Source organism: Leptopilina heterotoma, unplaced genomic scaffold (genome assembly GCF_015476425.1).
Source record: "Leptopilina heterotoma isolate Lh14 unplaced genomic scaffold, ASM1547642v1 Lhet_163, whole genome shotgun sequence".
Taxonomy (NCBI): Eukaryota; Metazoa; Arthropoda; class Insecta; order Hymenoptera; family Figitidae; genus Leptopilina; species Leptopilina heterotoma.
The window spans coordinates 396,512-415,245 of NW_025110879.1; the positions used below are offsets into that span (position 1 = coordinate 396,512).

General features: G+C 24.7%; 1 protein-coding gene across 9 annotated transcripts in view; it reads left to right on the forward strand.

The window, feature by feature from the left end:
- The window catches only part of LOC122499040 (cAMP-specific 3',5'-cyclic phosphodiesterase, isoforms N/G), a 340,358-nt gene that overhangs the window by 259,880 nt on the left and 61,744 nt on the right, over nt 1-18,734 (forward strand). For all 9 annotated transcript variants that reach the window (XM_043607091.1, XM_043607085.1, XM_043607086.1 and 6 more), the window contains 3 exons: nt 7,154-7,255; nt 8,785-8,849; nt 10,060-10,172. In XM_043607091.1, coding sequence (XP_043463026.1) covers nt 7,154-7,255; nt 8,785-8,849; nt 10,060-10,172 — 280 coding nt within the window. The remainder of the gene's footprint in view (nt 1-7,153; nt 7,256-8,784; nt 8,850-10,059; nt 10,173-18,734) is intronic.

An 18,734-nucleotide genomic window follows, 5' to 3' on the forward strand; every position in this document is an offset into this window, starting at 1 on the left:
AAATGTAGGGCTTATTCAGGTTTAGCAGTCGTAAAGTAGGGTCTGATTTCAATACAATTTTTAAAAACTAGACCCTCCTTTGACTCCCAAAACAGGCGGAAATTTGCCAATCTTCCATTTGGAGAAGCAAAGGAGGGTCTACTTCTAAGAAACCTATACCGTACTTTTAAACCTCGTAGACCCTACTTTCATACTCCTAGACCCTACAATTAGAAAAAGAAAAATTTGAAGATTTGCTCAGATTCAATTTAAGCACTTGGGATGAGTAAAAGTGGAATTTTATGTGTTTTATAAACACATCAGTATTTATGAATTTGGAGTACTTTTTGCATTCGCAGTGTTTCAAGTAATGCATTAAAAAATAATTCAAATTTTTCTTTTTCTAATTGTAGGGTCTAGGAGTATGAAAGTAGGGTCTACGAGGTTTAAAAGCTACGGTATAGGTTTCTTAGAAGTAGACCCTCCTTTGCTTCTCCAAATGGAAGATTGGCAAATTTCAGCCTGTTTTGGGAGTCAAAGGAGGGTCTAATTGTATTAGAATTAGACCCTACTTTACTGCTCCTAACACTCAATAGACCCTGAAAATTCAGGGTGAAAGTAGGGCTTAAATTTTGACTCGGGTAGTGATAGAGAAAAAGTCTCTGTATTGCCTACTATAGAAGCTTGTAGATGTGAAAAACAGTCGCCCATTCGCTCATATCGGGAAATATTTCTTTTTATGGATACTAAAGCTTCTTTTTTCAAAGCTAAGCTTCTTTTATAACGAAATATTTTGCATTTTTTTTTAAAGAAGAAAAAATGGAAAGAAAAATCTACTTGGAGATGCTGGGAAGTCTCTCCCTCCCTCTCTCTCTCTCTTGCTCTATAAAGTAAACTTTGTCTTCGCATTTTTGTCACGTTTTCCTATACAAAAAACTAAGAAGTTATACTTGAAATAGAATTAAAGGTTCGGAGAAATTGCCCTATATACATCATATACATAGTAATCCTTTTTATCGTCGTAACGGAGTACACTTTATTTCTGTATGAAAAATAGGGTCACATTTATTAAAAAGGTGGGGAAAAGGAGCCCAAAGGAGAGTGTTGTATTTTTTTTTTTTGAATTGGAACATTTATTCGGTAATTCGGCAGCAAAAATGGAAAATAATTTTTTGAATCGAATTTAATTTTAATTTCAAAAATTTTTGTACTTTTAATTTTGTTTAATCTTTAATTACAATAATTTTAATTTCAAAAAAAAGCAATTAGAAATAAGAATTCCCTTTAGAATCGTGTAGAGGTATATTAGTGTCGTGGTTAGGTGGCTATTGTCCACATTGCGAGACATGCCTGGTGCAAAAAAATAATTTATAATAAAAACGACGTAGCTACAAATCCAGACATAAAATTAGTCCTCTCACAGGCAATACCAAGGAGAGATAAAATTGATAATAGTACAAGAGACGTAAATAAATATCCATGGCTTCGCATTTGATAGGTATTAAAGAGAGTAGAGAGAGAGAGAAAGAGATAGTGCAAATGAAAAAGTAAATAAAGAGATAAACGAGGAAGTTAATACATTGATAATAAAAATATTAAACTATAAGGAAAGGGAGAGTAAAAATTCATAAAAAGAAAAAAAAGGGGGGGCAGAGGAAAAATGAGTAAAGAATCAATTACGTTCTTATCAGATGCGAAGACTGGACGCAAAAACGTGAAATCATGTAATACTGTTTTATTAAAATTGTAAAATAAAATATTGTTTTTTTTTTTTTTTTTTTTTTTGTCTCTTGTATATATTTATAATTGTTATACCGTGAAAAAGTATTAAATCAGCCCTCAATATGTATGCATTAACGAAATTGTATGTGTGATGTTGATCTTTTCTGTTACTGTTTGTATTTTTTTTTTTGTTATATTGTTATACTGTTATATTGTTATATTGTTATATTGTTATATTGTTATATTGTTATATTGTTATATGTTATTGTTAATCGACATAAAAGCAAAATTATAAGTTAATTTGCGTGAAGTTACGTAAACACAAAAATCATTTTAAATTAATATAAATGTATCATTGAAAAGAAGACATATTGCGAGTATAGACATTAGTCTATCGTCAAAAATTTATTACAACATGTTAAACGACACAACGTTTTTTATTAAATTATGTTTCCTACGTTGTATGTACAAATTATATTGTGAAATAAAAAGAAACATTTAAAAAAAAAAAAAAATTAGGTGGCTATGGTATCGACTTCATAACGTTGCGTTGTGCGATCGAATCCTGACACTTGGAGAAATTTTTTTTCTTTGATATTTAATAATATTTTGAGAGTAATAAAATAATCAGTGCCATTCACAATCAATAATAATTTTAATCGACAATTAAATTCAAAAAATTCAAAAAAAAAATTTCAATAATAATTAATACAATATTTCAAAAATTTGTTTTCAATAATCAATTATTGAAAACAAATTTTTGATATTGAAATAATTTTTGAAACAAATCTCAATAGTCTCGAAAAAGAAAGAATTGATAAATGCAAATTAAAAAATATTTTTTTGTTCAACGCTGACGTGAGATAAAGTTCATTCTTTTTTTCACTGCTTTTTTCCATTTTCAGTTTTTTAGAGATTAACTTCTTTTTTTTGGGTTATTTATTTTTCATCACAATTGGTAACATTGAGAACTCGACAAGCTATCTCAATTATGACGCATTTGTAGAAAGCTCATCGTCTCGCCTACGTTTCTGGATTTGACCAAAAAAAGAAAAAAAAATTCCATCAAAATATTCGTTTTGTTTGAGAAAAGCCATTCCTAATACAACACCCACACAATTTTTTAGTTTATTGATAATAAACAATTCATTCTCTGAAACAATCCTTAAGTCTTAAGGGGGTTTCGGAGCAAAAAGGACTTTTCTTCTCTCGAGCACATTTTTTTTTCTTTTTGAAGAATTCGAAATTAATATGAAAAAGAGAAAAAGAAAAAAAATAGGAAAAAGAGGAAAATAGAAAAGAGAAAAATAGAAAAAAGAGGAAAAGAAAAAAAAGGGGAAAGGAATAAAATAAGGAAATAAAGTAAGGGAAAAAAGAGAAAAAAAGGGAAAGCAGAAAAATGGAAGTAAGAGAAAAAAGGGAAAATATATAAAAGTAGAAGAAGAAAAAAGGGGAAAGAAGGAAAAAGAGAGAAAAAAGGCAAAAAAAAGAAAAAAAGAAAAAAAGGGAAAGGAGGAGAAAAATAAAAATAAGGAAAAAGAAAAATAATGCTTTAAAGAAAGAAAATTTTAATGTTTATTTTTATAAATGAAGATTATAAACATCTCTTTATTTTAATAATAATTTCGAGTTGAGGGAATTAATTTGCCAACTGTATCATTATCTGATTTTACAGTTCAGTAGCTAGCGTTTTGCGATATTCCCCCTAATGAACTTTGACCTTTCTCTGATTTACTCTAATTTTCTCATTTCTGAACATCTTTATACAATTTGAGAGTCTCTGCTAAATTTAGAAATTTTCTGAAAAGCAGAAGTACATGATCAATTCATTCGTTTCGATGAATGATATAAAATTTTTTATGTATATATATAATATGAATGTTCGTAATGTACTTATAAGCAATGAATAATGTATAAAAAAAGGAAATTTATTCCAACGATTAAATATAGAACATTTTTTTTCTTTTTAATGAATAATTATCTTTTATAGATAATAATAAATATACATTTTTTTCTTTTTTCGAAAAAATGATATTGTATTTGTGTTAGAAATAGAAATTTTCATCCCACGTAGAGTTTTTTTTGTAATTTTTATTTTTAAATCAACAAATCCTTTTTGTGATTTTTTCTATTTTTGATTTTATGTCTGTTTCGGGATTTTTATTTTCCATTTCTGTTTTTTGTAATTTTCTTTTTCACACTTTCCTTTTGTTTTTTCTTTCTATTTTCTTTATTTATGATTCATTTATTATTAATTAATTAATTAATTTATTATTAGTTTAATAATTTATTTATTCGTTATTAATTAATTTTTATTGTGCTTCTTCCGTTAATTAATTATTAGTTAATTTATTTATTAATTTATTAATTAATCTAATTATTATTTATTTTTTATTTATTTACTATTTATTTCTTTATTACTTATTGATTTCATTTACTACTGAGGCATTTCACGTCAGAAATATCACGATTTGCAAAGGGTATGCCGATTTTCGCAAAACTTCGTGGGATTATAGTTCTATATAAGAGACTTCTTTCCCCCAAATTTTTTCAAAAAAAATTTAAAATTGTTGAAGATACGCCATTTTGAATTTTAATATTAATTTTATAAAATTTTGAATATCTCGGAATATTGTTTATGGATTTTTATAAAATTTTACACCTTTTTCAGGTAAAAGTATGTACTTTAAAATGCAAATAAAGTTAATAAAAGAAATTAATTTTTAAATAAAAAAATTTTAAAAAAATTTTTTAAACAATTTTTTGTTTATTTACTCCTTTCTGAGAAAAATGTTATTAACATATTTGGATTCCTTGTGAATTCACCTTTAATTTCATAAAAAAAAATTGATGGAGACTCAACTGGTTCCGGAGATATTGAATTTTTTGTGAAAAAAAGCGTCGCCGCGCCATAGCACCATACTGCACAAGTCGCGTAGTACGTTACCGCAGTCGTACATTGCTGCTGTAACTATGACTATTTTTTACAAAAAATTCAATATCTCCGGAACCAGTTGAGTCTCCATCAATTTATTTTTATGAAATTAAAGGTGAATTCATAAGGAATCCAAATATGTTAATAACATTTTTCTCAGAGAGGAGTAAATAAACAAAAAATTGTTTAAAAAAATTTTTTTTTATTTTTTTATTTAAAAATTAATTTTTTTTATTAACTTTATTTGCATTTTTGAGTAAATACTTTTACCTGAAAAAGGTGTAAAATTTTATAAAAATCCATAAACAATATTCCGAGATATTCAAAATTTTATAAAATTAATATTAAAATTCAAAATGGCGTATCTTCAACAATTTTAAATTTTTTTTGAAAAAATTTGGGGGAAAGAAGTCTCTTATATAGAACTATAATCCCACGAAGTTTTGCGAAAATCGGCATACCCTTTGCAAATCGTGATATTTCTGACGTGAAATGCCTCTAACTTATTTAATGTTTATCAATTATTTATTTATTATTTATCTATTAATTATTTCTTTCTTTATTACTGATTTATTATTTATTAATTGTTTATTAATAGCTTATTTGTAGCTTGTTTACAACTTATTTATTAATTTTTGTTACTTATTCACTTTTAAGTATTTGTTAACTTAAGTATTTATTATTTACTATTATTTATTTTCGTTTCACTCGTCTTATCATTCTCCCACAATTATTTATTTATTATTTATCAATTATTATTTTGCAAAAATTTTTTTTTTTGCATTTTTCCTTTCACTATCTCTCTGATTGTGTTTTGTTTTTCTGCTTCTCTAAAGTTTTCTTCCTGTATATAGAGAGAGAGATTTTCAAGGTTTTTGTACATTTTAGAATTTATATTCACTCGCGGTTTATTATTTATAAGAAAACACTGAATTATTTCTCTTTTGTGCGGGAAAATAATTTGAAATTACGTCAGAGTTTCTATTTCTTTTTTATCTTGTGCGGATGAAAAGAAAAAAAATTTTTAATTAAATTATATATAGAAATAGTGGGTTAAAATGTTACGAACAAAAACATTAATAGCGATACTCATGAAAGTTCCTATAAAACGTATAATAAAGAGAAATTCTTGGTTCGCGTGACTGAGATCTTCCATTTTCCATTTTCCGGTTAAAGATTCACTGTGCTACTCCCATTTTTCCATTTTCCCCTCTCATCTGCTTTCTTTCATTTATGTCAGAAAATTAGAGCACAAGTGAGATATATTTTCAATCAAAAATGTATAATTCTTATTAAAAATGTTTTTTTATTTATTGCAGAGTTTTTTCTTTATTTAAACATTCATTGTTATCGAGGAGAAATTTCTTTATTGTAATCAAAATATTATTTATTTTTAATAATTGCTAATATTACTTTTAATATCAAAATGAAAATGAAAGAAATGAAACAAAAAATTTTAATAGTATTTGTAATATTACCTAATATTAATATAAAAATTAATTTGAATGTTAATTTCAATATTTACTCTCTAAATTTGAATTAGTAAAAATGTTTAAGTACTAATTGATGTTTTGCTTTTGAATTAGTAAATTTCACTAATAAATAATATTTTCTAATAATTTATTAGTAAAATTGACTAATTTCATTAAAATTTATAATATTAATATTTATTAATTTTACTAATAAATAGTAATTTCTACTAAATTAGTCAAATTTACTAATTGAAAAGCAAAAAATTAAACACAAATTCAAATTACTAAATATTCTAATTCAAATTTAGAGAGAATATTATTTTTATTATCATAATTAATATTAGGTACAATTATAAATATTACAATATTAAAATAATAATAATTAATATACAATATTAAAATTATTTCATGGCAAAAAAAAATTTTCTGATTTTAATTTAAATTTAACATTTTCTTATTCTGTAGATCCTCCTTTTGTATTAGTACCCAATGAATCTTTTTTTGCTTCTTAATTGCCTATAGATTGCTCTTTGACTTTTAATTCCTTCCCTTTTATTGGATCTTTAATTTTTTTTACAATTTTCCAAGTAGAATTATCTCGCAAATGAAATTTTTTTATTTTAGCATCTGTGTTATGAATTTCCGTCAAATTGATTGGTTTTTCTTTTTTTATTAAAATAAGTATACATATGTATGTATATTTTGTATCAGAAAAGAAAATTCTTTTTAATGATACAAAAACTTTTCTATTTTTTATTTAAATTTATTGTTTGTATAAATATTTGTTTTTTTTTGTTTTTTTTTTAAATAACAAAAAATAAATATTTGTTTTAAAACAAGTATTTTATTTTGTTTTCTAATTCTATCTATATAGAAGACCCTACGAAACGGGTAAAGGTGACGATGTAACGCATATAAATGTTGTTGGCATGTTTGGCTTTGCAAAATGCTTTATATTAATTTTGTTGACAGTGTTCTTAATTTTATATTTGTTATTTTGTGTAAAAAAAATTAAAAATTTATAAAAAAAAATCTTTTTTTACAGTCATGGCGAGGACCTCATCGTCACACCCTTCGCACAAATCCTCGCTTCTCTGCGTTCGGTTAGGAACAACTTTTTATCACTTACGAACGTCCCTACGAACAAGTGAGTAAATTTTGTTATTTTATATTTTATCACACGAGAGAAAGTAGGGTAAGTGTACCAATTGCCGAGGGTGTTCCATTTGTCGATGTTACCATGGTAATAACCAAAAAATATTGTCTAAAATGTCTCATTTGTTTGTTTATATAATATTAATATATTTTTTTTACATTTATAACGCATAAAAAAATTAATATTTATTATTTTTTTTCATTTACAATGTGCTACACTGTTTAAATAAAATTCAAAGTTTGTTTACTCGACAACAGGAACCATCCTCGACAATTGGTACGTTTACCCTATTATTTTATTTTCTAAACATTAAAAATTTCCGTAATTTTATTTTCTGAATTTTATATTTTGAAAGAAAATTAGAATTTCGAAGTTAAAATTCCTTTAGAAGAAATTGATTCCACTTTATTTTTGGAAACAAATATTTGAGAAGAAAATAAAAAATGCAAAATTAGATGTTTAGAGTAAAATTTTTTCTGTTAGATATACCTTTTATTTTTATTTTTTTTTATTTATTTTCACAAAAAAACTAAAAAGCAAATTTAGAATTATTTAGAGTAAAAATTTTTCTGTTGGATTTAGTTTTTATTTTTATTTTCACCAAAAAAAACTAAAAAAACAAATTTAGAATTATTTGGAGTAAAAATTATTCTGTTATATTTAGTTTTTAATTTTATTTTCACCAAAAAAAGAAGCTAAAAAGTAAATTTAGTATTTTTTAGAGTAAAAATTGTTAGATTTGGTTTTTATTTTTATTTTCATGAATACGAATAAATAATTCTAGAGAAAATATCATTTTTCAGATTTGGTTTTCATTTATTATTTTTTTATTGAAATTTGATTGAATTGAATCGAAATATTATTTTGGAATAAATTTTCAATAATAAATTTACGTCATATCCTTAAATTTATGACCCAAAAGGTGTGTTTTTTGATATTAGAAATTCTAAAAAAAATTTAAATCTCGGTTACTTAATGTAGGTATATATATACAATTTTCTGTTTGATCTTGAGTGAAATCAATTTTTCTTCAACCAAGATAGATGGAAAAGAGAACAGGAAATAAATCAAAAATAAAAAGAACTTTTCGATAAAAAGCACTTATTCAGCTATTCAATAATGTAACTGATTTAAAATTCCAAATATAGTGACTTGATGTGAAGGCTATAGTAATACTTGTATCATTCATATTATACAATTTAACGGTTTTTTTATCAATTATTTAAAATTATAAAAAATAAAAAAAATAAACTTGTCCCTCTCTTTATATGGTGGGAAATATCATTTGCATCTTACACTGAGATTATTATTCAGAATATTTGAATTTAATTACAGATTTTGCAATTTATTTATTTATTTGTTTATTTTGCAAAAACCGAGGCAAAAGGGGATAATTTTTTCAAATAACAAAAATGTCAAGAACAAAAGGAAAAATAAATAATTAATTAATAATTTTCGCCCTTTGATAGAAATTAATTTTCTAAATTTTCAAGTAATTTTTTGTAATTTTTTTTATTCAGATCGAGGAGGAGTAGTGCAGCCCAGGGCAGTAGTACGCCTCAACCACGGATCCTGGCACCCGGAGGTAATTATAAAATTTTTTTTCGTCAGAAGGAAAACTTTTAATAATTTAAAAATTTTCGAAGGAGAAAAATTATTTGGAAATTATTTTATTATTTTTTTATTATTTTATTGGGATTTATTTAAAATACAGAAGAAGAATTTTGTTAAATATTTACTAATTTACTAATTCAAAATTAGAGAGTACGAATAAAAAATGAGTAGTTAATAATTTTAATAATAAATATAATTAATAATCATTAATTATTTATTTACAAAATAAATAAGAAATTATTACTTATTTTTCATTATTACTAAAATTAATTAATAATTAGTAAAGCCATGGGGTAAAAAATTAATTATTTTGATGACATAATGAAATTATTTATATTTATTGATACCTATTATTTTAATAAAATTTGTAATAACAAAAATTTTGAAGGGACGTATTTTATTTGTTTTTTTGTTGTTTTGTTTTTGGTTCATAAAATCCAAATGTATTTAATTTTGATAATAGGCAGATTTGGATTTAATATAACAATTATCCGGGTAGACAAGCAACACTTTGATAAATTCAAGAGGTAATCAGATTTAGAGCTAATCCGATTTTGACCTTTATTAGACGAAAAATTTTCAACGTTCAAAGCTAATAATATCTTCAAAGGTCACACACATTTGCTTTATCTTCGTTAAGAGAATAATGAAGATTCTACAAGGCGAATTGATTGCGCTTGAAATTTTCGTATTTTTAATCACTCATTATTAATTAATAAATTAATAAATTAATTAAATATTTAAATAAATGTAAAAGTAAAATGAAAGGATGAAAGAAATTTGCAAAATGGGATTGTAGTCCCCATTTTCTTTTTTTATTCTCATTTATTTATTTCATGTGCTTTATTTCACGTTCCCGAGATAAAGGTACAACTGAAAAGTGTAGATGTTCCTAGGAAAGTTTTTACAAAGTAAATTTAAACTTAACTGTTGTTCTAAAGGAGAAAAGTTTGCGGGCTCCCTGGAAAACATTCTGAAACTAATGAATTGAGAATTGCTGTATATATAGTTTTTTTCGTTAAAAAGAGTTTATATCTGTGTGTATCTTTTTACAAAAAGAAATAGGAGTTTTTCAATTTAGTTGGGGAATTTTTCTGTTTTTTTTTGTTTATTTTTTTTGCTTCTCAATTTTTATTGGAATTCTTTTGAGATTTTTCAATAATTTTTGGTGTTTATTGCAGAGGAGCCCTACGTGAAACTAGCTGTGGAAACGATGGAGGAATTGGATTGGTGCCTGGACCAGTTAGAAACTATTCAAACTCATCGATCCGTGTCTGACATGGCCTCCCTGAAGGTAAGAGATGCTTGCTTGTTGATTCAACTATTCTATATATTTCAATCGTCATTATATTTCAATTTTTTTTCACTTCTCGCCACTGGGGAGAATTTTACAGAGAAAATATTTTTTCCATTTCCACATTGACTTTTTCGAAAAAAATCAATTAGGTATTTAAAATAATTTTTATAAATTTCTTCGTTGGAATTCAATTCCTATTTTCATAAATAAGAAAATGCTTTAGAATAAGAAAATTAAAAATATTAATTAAAAATAGAATTTTAATAGAGTTATTATAGGAATTCAATGATTTAAAATTCAATTTTCATTCCATTTTCAAAAAGAAAATTAATTATTTGAGAGAATTTTTATTAAATTCTTCACAGTAATTCAATTATTTTCATGAATAATAAAATTTATCGAAGAATTTAAATTATTTTTAATAATATAATTTTTAAAAAATTCTTCAAAAAATGCAGTTATTCTTAAAAATTTTATTAAAATTCTTCGAAAGAATTCAATTATTTTGAAAAATTTTTTATAAAATTCTTTATGTAGGTATAAGAATATTATTTTAAAAAATATTTTAAAATTTTTCACGAACATTCAATTATTTAAAAAAATTTAATAAATTGTATTCTTCGCAAGAATTCAATTATTTTCTCTAATAACAAAATTTTTCACGAGAATTTAAATATTTAAAAGAAAATGAATAAAATTCTTCACAAGAATTCAATTATTTATACAAAAAAAGTTGAATAAAATTCTTCTCAAGATTCAATTATTTTCATAAATAGTAAAATGCTTTTCATAAAATTTTAATAAAAAAATTCAAAATTTTATTAAAATTCTTCGAAAGAATTTATTTATTTTAAAAAATTTTTGATAAAATTCTTTATATACACTCAAATCTCGCTATAACGACCTTCTCTATAACGAGCGCTCTCTATAACGAGAGCTCTGTCTCTCGGTATAGCGAGGAAAATTTCCTCCCGATTACCCCCACTATTTATAAACAAATGCACATTCATTTGGTTTAAAGTTGGTTAAAATCAATTTTATTTATATAAAATAAAATAAAAAAGTCATAAAAGGTCACTTCTTATTTGAAATTATATCAATCTTCAAAATTTTAGCTTATATAAATTTTCTGTACGTTAAAGTTCAAATTAAACTAGGTTACGTTTGTAATTTTGACATTATGTAAATTGTAAACACTAAAAAAAATGAATGAAGAATCTTAAAAGTGGGGATTTCTCATTTTTCCTCTTGCGCTCGTAATAGAGGGAGACTTGACTCCCGAACTTCTCGTTATAGCGAGATTCGAGTGTATAAGAATTTGATTTTAAGAAATATTTTAAATTTTTTCACGAGAATTCAATTATTTAAACAAAATTTAATAAAATTCTTTGCAAGAATTTAATTATTTTCTCAAATAATAAAAATTTTCACAAGAATAAAATTATTTAAAAAAAAATTGAAATAAATTCTTCACAAGAATTCAATTGTTTTTATCAATAGAAAATTCTTTTAAGAAAATTCAATTTCTTTTGAAAATTTTAATAAAATTCTTCACAATAATTCAATTATTTTTCCAAATAATAAAATGTTTGACGATAATTAAATTATTTATACAAATAATAAATTGTTTGACGATAATTTAATTATTTATACAAAAAAATTAAAGAGTCATTCCATTATATTTCGACTAAAGTCGTTGCCGACTAATTTTAAAAAATTGTAATATTTTGCAGGAATGATTTTAAAGATATTAGGATCACCGAACAAAAAGAATTTTTTAAATATTTTTTATATTTATTGTAAAATAAGCATCTAAAGTATATGAAGTCGTAAAAACTGACACTTTTTCATCTAATAGAAAATATTAAAGAAAACACATAATTTACTATAAAAACGTAAAAAAATTATTAGAATTTATTAAGAATGAATTATTTTATTATTATAAATTGATAGAAACAATTATTAATAAGAAATATTAAATAAAAAATAATTTTAAAGTTTACATGGAAAATAACCTATTTTTGCAAATTTCATTCACTAAATATGAGAAAGAGAAATCATTAAATTGGATAAAACCTTATGAAATATAAAGTACCTGTGATTAACTTTTAGTTTTTCTTATCACTTTCTTCCTGTTTTCTTCACAAATATTAAAAAATAAGCAATTAAAATTGGCACTTTGCTTATTTTCACGATTTTCAAATGTAAATAACTTTTGCCTAGAAAAATGAAAAATTACGAAAATTAAGCAATAATTAATTCATCACTAGATACACTTACTGGAAAAAGATTTTCTTTGGTCCCGAAGCTATTTCTCGAATTAATTAACTTTAAACTTTTTACTATTTTTATCAGGTTAATACATGTGATTTCTTTAAAACTGAAGTTGGTTCAAAAAGATTAAACAAGAAGAGCTAACTTCGTCCTTTAAAAACCACATGTATTAACCTGATAAAAATAGTAAAAAGTTTAAAGTTAATTAATTCGAGAAATAGCTTCGGGACCAAAGAAAATCTTTTTCCAGTAAGTGTATCTAGTGATGAATTAATTATTGCCCAATTTTCGTAATTTTTCATTTTTCTAGGCAAAAGTTATTTACATTTGAAAATCGTGAAAATAAGCAAAGTGCCAATTTTAATTGCTTATTTTTTAATATTTGTGAAGAAAACAGGAAGAAAGTGATAAGAAAAACTAAAAGTTAATCACAGGTACTTTATATTTCATAAGGTTTTATCCAATTTAATGATTTCTCTTTCTCATATTTAGTGAATGAAATTTGCAAAAATAGGTTATTTTCCATGTAAACTTTAAAATTATTTTTTATTTAATATTTCTTATTAATAATTGTTTCTATCAATTTATAATAATAAAATAATTCATTCTTAATAAATTCTAATAATTTTTTTACGTTTTTATAGTAAATTATGTGTTTTCTTTAATATTTTCTATTAGATGAAAAAGTGTCAGTTTTTACGACTTCATATACTTTAGATGCTTATTTTACAATAAATATAAAAAATATTTAAAAAATTCTTTTTGTTCGGTGATCCTAATATCTTTAAAATCATTCCTGCAAAATATTACAATTTTTTAAAATTAGTCGGCAACGACTTTAGTCGAAATATAATGGAATGACTCTAAATAAAATGCTTCTAAAGTTTTCTATTATTTTTTGCAATAATAAAACTTTTTCAGAAATACAATTATTTTTTTTTAATTGTCAAATTATTTATAAGAATAAAATTTAGAAGTATTCAATTATTCAATTTATTTATTTTTGTACCTATTTAAATAATTGAATTCTTGTAGAACTTTTTAATAAAAATTTTGTTTTTTGAGAAATTTTTTAAAATTTTTCCTTGAAAAATTAAGTTAGAATTATTAAGTAAAATAATTTTCAAATTTAATCTTGAATAATTAAAATTTAATTTTTTAAATTAAAAACAAATTTTTAGTGATTCAAAACTAATTTTCAAATTTTGAGAATATTTACTTTTTGAATATTATGCAATAAATAATTAAAGTCAAGTAATCAAGTTTTATTTTTATCAAAATTTTGAGAGAGAATGAAAATTTATTGTATTTTTTCGAATTCCTTGAAACGAGACAAAGATGTAAATAATAGAGAAAATTTAGTAATTCCGAAATGACAGCTTTAAATTTATTTGTCTTTTGTTTTAAAAAGAATCAATAGCATCGACACGTGGAATAGCTTAAATGTATGTTAGAAACATTTTATGTATCCTCTTATCGTTATGACGCGCGTGTATAGCTCCGTCTAGTACTTGATGAACTTGATTTTACTATATATACACATCAAAATCAAATCTAGAAAATATAAGGAAGTTTATACTAAATAAATTTTTATAAACACAAAACAAAAGAGTCCAGAGAAGAAAAAATCTCTTCTATCTGTAATTATTCTGTTTTTTAAATGATAATTTCAAAATAAGCAATATTTCCGGAGAATAAACTTTTTTATTTTGGGAAAATTCTCATAAAATTGGGGATTATTTCACAAACTGTAGATTTATCCACTCGAGAAATAAATTAATTAGGTACATAATTTAGTTTAGACTCGAAAAGAGAATATTAAAATAACATAATTAATAATTAATAATTAAACATTAACGTGAAAAATTGAACATTTCTGCCACTCCAAAAAGAAAACACTATTCGCAAAGTCGAAAATTTCGAACTCTCTTTTGTATTTTTAACGTGATTACAAACTTCCTTGCATCTATTTGCTGAAATAATTTATTCCTTTTCTCTATAAAGTGAATTTTAAAAGCTAATCGAAATTAAATCGCAGTTGACAGTTTTCTCATTAGAAGCTTCTCATAAATTTTATGCTCCACTTTTGTAGTCGCGAAATGCATTTTTTATATTTTTGAGTGTTTTTTTATTTCTTTTCTCTGGACCGACGTGCAATCTCCTGAGAATTCGAACTTCAGAATTTAGACGAGAAATATGTCATTGGTATTTTTTAACAAAAATTTATTGACAAATTAAGGAGAAATTTCTGTTTTTTAATCTAAGAATTAATTTATTCCCTGAAGATTATCTATTTTCAAGATTCAAACTATTTTAGCTACCATCAATTTTAATTTAAAAGTTAATTTACAATTAATTTTGCTTTGAACAAGAAAATTGGGTATTATTTTTCCAAAATGGTTAAAATTGCATTTTGATACAATAATTAGTTGACATTTTTCCGAAGAATATCAAATTGAATTTTACTACAGACGATTGAAACTATAGGAATTCTTCTCTCTTACCAGCGGTTTTTACTACAAATTATTTTAACTATCAGCGATTTTCACTATCAACGATTTTCACTAATAGCGATTTTAACCGCTAAAGATTAAAACTATAAATTATTTTAACTACCAGCAATATTAATTACCAACGTTTGGAACTACGAATTATTCTAACTATACTAGCGATTTTTATTACAAATTATTTTAACTATATCAGCGATTTTTACTATTAATTATTTCAACTATCAGCGATTTTTACTACTAATCAGTGGAACTAACAATTAATTATAGTCAAAAAAGTTTGCAGTAAAAATCGCTGGTAATTAAAACAATTGGTAGTTGCTAGTTAAAATCGTTGGTAGTTCTAATCATTGGAAATAAAAATTACTGGTCGTAACAATCACTGGTAGTTAAAATCGCTGTTAGTTGAAATCATTAAAATTTTTAATTGCTGTTAGTTAGTTAAAATTGTTGGTAATTCTAATAATTGGTAGTAAAAATCACTGGTAACAAAAATTACTGGTAGTAAAAATTCCTGATAATAAAAATCACAGGTAGTAAACATCGTCGGTAGTTAAAATCGCTGTTAGTTATAATCGTAAAAATTTTTAATTGCTGTTGGTTACAATCGCTGCTAGTAAAATCATAGTTTGTTACAATTTTCGCTGCTCTTTTTTGTTGGTATAGTTTAAATCGCCGATAGTCAAAATCATTAAGAATTTAATTGTTGGTGGTTCCAATCGTTGTCAATAAAAATCATTGCTGATCAAAATCGTCAATTAACCCCTTCACAGTGTTTGACGTCTATAGAGGCCAAAATAATTCGTGCCCCCAGTGTGTATGACCGCTATAGCGGCATCGAAAAAAAAGATATATAAAAGTTAACGAATCTTGCTAAAAATGCCTACTCGGGGGTTTTCGGGGTCGCTGAATCCAAATCCGTTATTGAAAATTTTAAATTCAAAATGGCGGCTTCAAAATGGCGACCAAATTTTTTTTTAAGTTTACGAATTCAGCTGAAAATGCTGATTCAAGGGTTTTTGAGGTCTCTAAATCCAAATATTTAGTCAAAAATTTAAAATTGAAAATAGCGGCTCCAAAATGGCGACCAAAAAAATTTAAAAGTTCACGGATTTGACTAAAAATGTTTACTTGGGGGTTTTTGGGGTCGCTGAATTCGAATATTTAGTTAAAATTTTTAAATTCAAAATGGCGGTTTCAAAATGGCGACCAAAAATTTTTTTAAGTTTACGAATTTGTCTGAAAATGCTCATTTGGGGGTTTTTGAGGTCTCTAAATCCAAATATTTAATCTAAAATTCCAAATTCAAAATGCCGGCTCCAAAATGGCTACCAAAAAATTTAAAGTTCTCAAATTAGTTCTTAAAACTTAAAGCAGAGAAATTAATATGACCGATGTTTTAAAACATTGTGAAATACTCAAAATCGATCTTTATTAAAAAATTTAATAATAGTAATTAAATTAAATAGTTCGTGACTCTGGATACGACTAAGAGCGGTGTTTTAAATAGTTTGTGTAAATAAATATAAATATAATAATTATATGTAAAATATATTATACATATATAAAAATATAAAAATATAAACCCCAAAAGACTCAAATAACTATTTATAACCACATTCGTAAACTTTTAAATTTTTGGTTGACATCTTGAAGTCGCCATTTCGAATTATAAAATTTTAACCCAATATTCTAATTCAGTGTCTCCAAAAACCCCCATATGCTCATTTCTAGTCAAATCCGAAAACTTTAAAATTTTTTCGGTCGCCATTTTGAAGCCGCCATTTTGAATTTTAAAATTTTAACCAGATATTCGAAATCAGCGACCCCAAAAACCCTCCAAGTAAACATTTTTAGTCAAATCAGGAGACTTAAATTTTTAAAGCCGCCATTTTGAATTTTAAAATTTTAACCAGATATTCGAAATCAGCGACCCCAAAAACCCTCCAAGTAAACATTTTTAGTCAAATCAGGAGACTTAAATTTTTAAAGCCGCCATTTTGAATTTTAAAATTTTAACCAGATATTCGAAATCAGCGACCCCAAAAACCCTCCAAGTAAACATTTTTAGTCAAATCAGGAGACTTAAATTTTTAAAGCCGCGATTTTAGAGACCCCATTTTGAATTTTTAAATTTTGATCAAATATTCGGATTCGGCGACCCCGAAAACATAAAATATAATAATATCAAGTAATTAAAAAAAAATAATTAAGATTAAGATTAAAAATTTAAAGTTTGAGATCAATTAAAGTGATTAAAAATCATTTTATCGTTGTTTAAGATTAAAAATCAATTACTGCAAATTTTCTTCCTCTATTCAACTTCAATGCCCTTGAATCATTTTAATAGCGATCTAAATTCAAGGTACTAGATTATTGAACTCAATGACGTTTTCTGCCTAGGGGCAGATACATTTTTTTTCTCTCTTAATTTCCTCTTCTGCAAAGTATTACGAAATTCTTATCTCATGTCAATGATTGTGTGTGTGTGTGCGTGTATACAAAAAAAAAATGAAGAAAAAAATCAATAGACATTTGCTGTAAATTAAAACTTATCACAAGGTTGTTATCTTTTAAAGTTTAGCTTTACGTTGTATGAAGTTTTGTCAGTAGCCAATGAAATTCGGTAACGAGAAAAGTTATCATTCGAGTGTACTTTTTTAGAAAGAAAGTACTCCAATTTATCCTCGTTTTCTTCCACTTGTAAAATATAGAATCGAGTTAAATTTTCTTTTTACGTTGGAAACTTAATTTCAACTCAATCTTCATTTTTTTTTTTTTTTTTTTTTGAATTAGGAAAAGGTCTTTTTTTCTCTTCATCTCTTTTTTGTTAAACATATGTTCTTTGCTGCTAATTGTTTTTTTTTTTTTTTGGTTTTGTAATTTCGAATTACTTGAGGCGATATTGTACGTGTTTGTATAGGCTGTAAATGTTGGTTATAGCTATATGTTGTCTTTAAAGTCGATACTATTGTTATTTTTGAACCGCAAGACAAGGTTAAACACCATTACTGTCCAAACTCAACATAAAGTATGCAAGTTGATTTAAGCTCCTACTTAAATAATTTGCGCAACTAAAGCAAAGATAAATTATGATTAATAAACGTGCATCAAGTTTTTACTTTGATGAAAAGTAAATTGCAAAGACTTTTATATAATCTTAAAAGGGAATTCATTATTTATCATATTTTGCCTAGGAATATTAATTTCAATTTACCTTGGTGCAATTTTCCTCATTGACTATTCTTTGCAGTTCCTTTTGCGTCATAAAGAAATATTTGAAAATTTACGGTCGTACAATTTTTTTTAACAATGTTCTCTTGTTACTTTTTATTTTTTAATTATATTCTATTTATTCTATCTTTTTATTTAAATATTTCTTTTGTTTTCTGTTATTAATATGACACTTATTTCGTTGTTAGTATTATTATTACACTTATTTTGTAACCACGAATAACCCTATTTATTAAAATGAACTTTTAAATATCGATTTATTTACTGGAAAAATTAATTCCAAGACTAAAAAATAGTAGAGCGAAAAAAATATTGCAAAATAAAAAATTGAGTCGTTTATATTAATAGTTAAACTCTGGATTCTATTATAAATAATAGAATTACGATTATTTGAGAATATCTTGAGATTCAATATGGAGATGCTACTCTCCACCTGCGAACGCCAAGGTCACCGTTAGATGGCAGTTCAGTCACTTCTTGGAATTTTTTCTGCCACCTAGTGGTGACCTTGACGTTCTCAAGTGGAAAAATTTATTTTATTCCT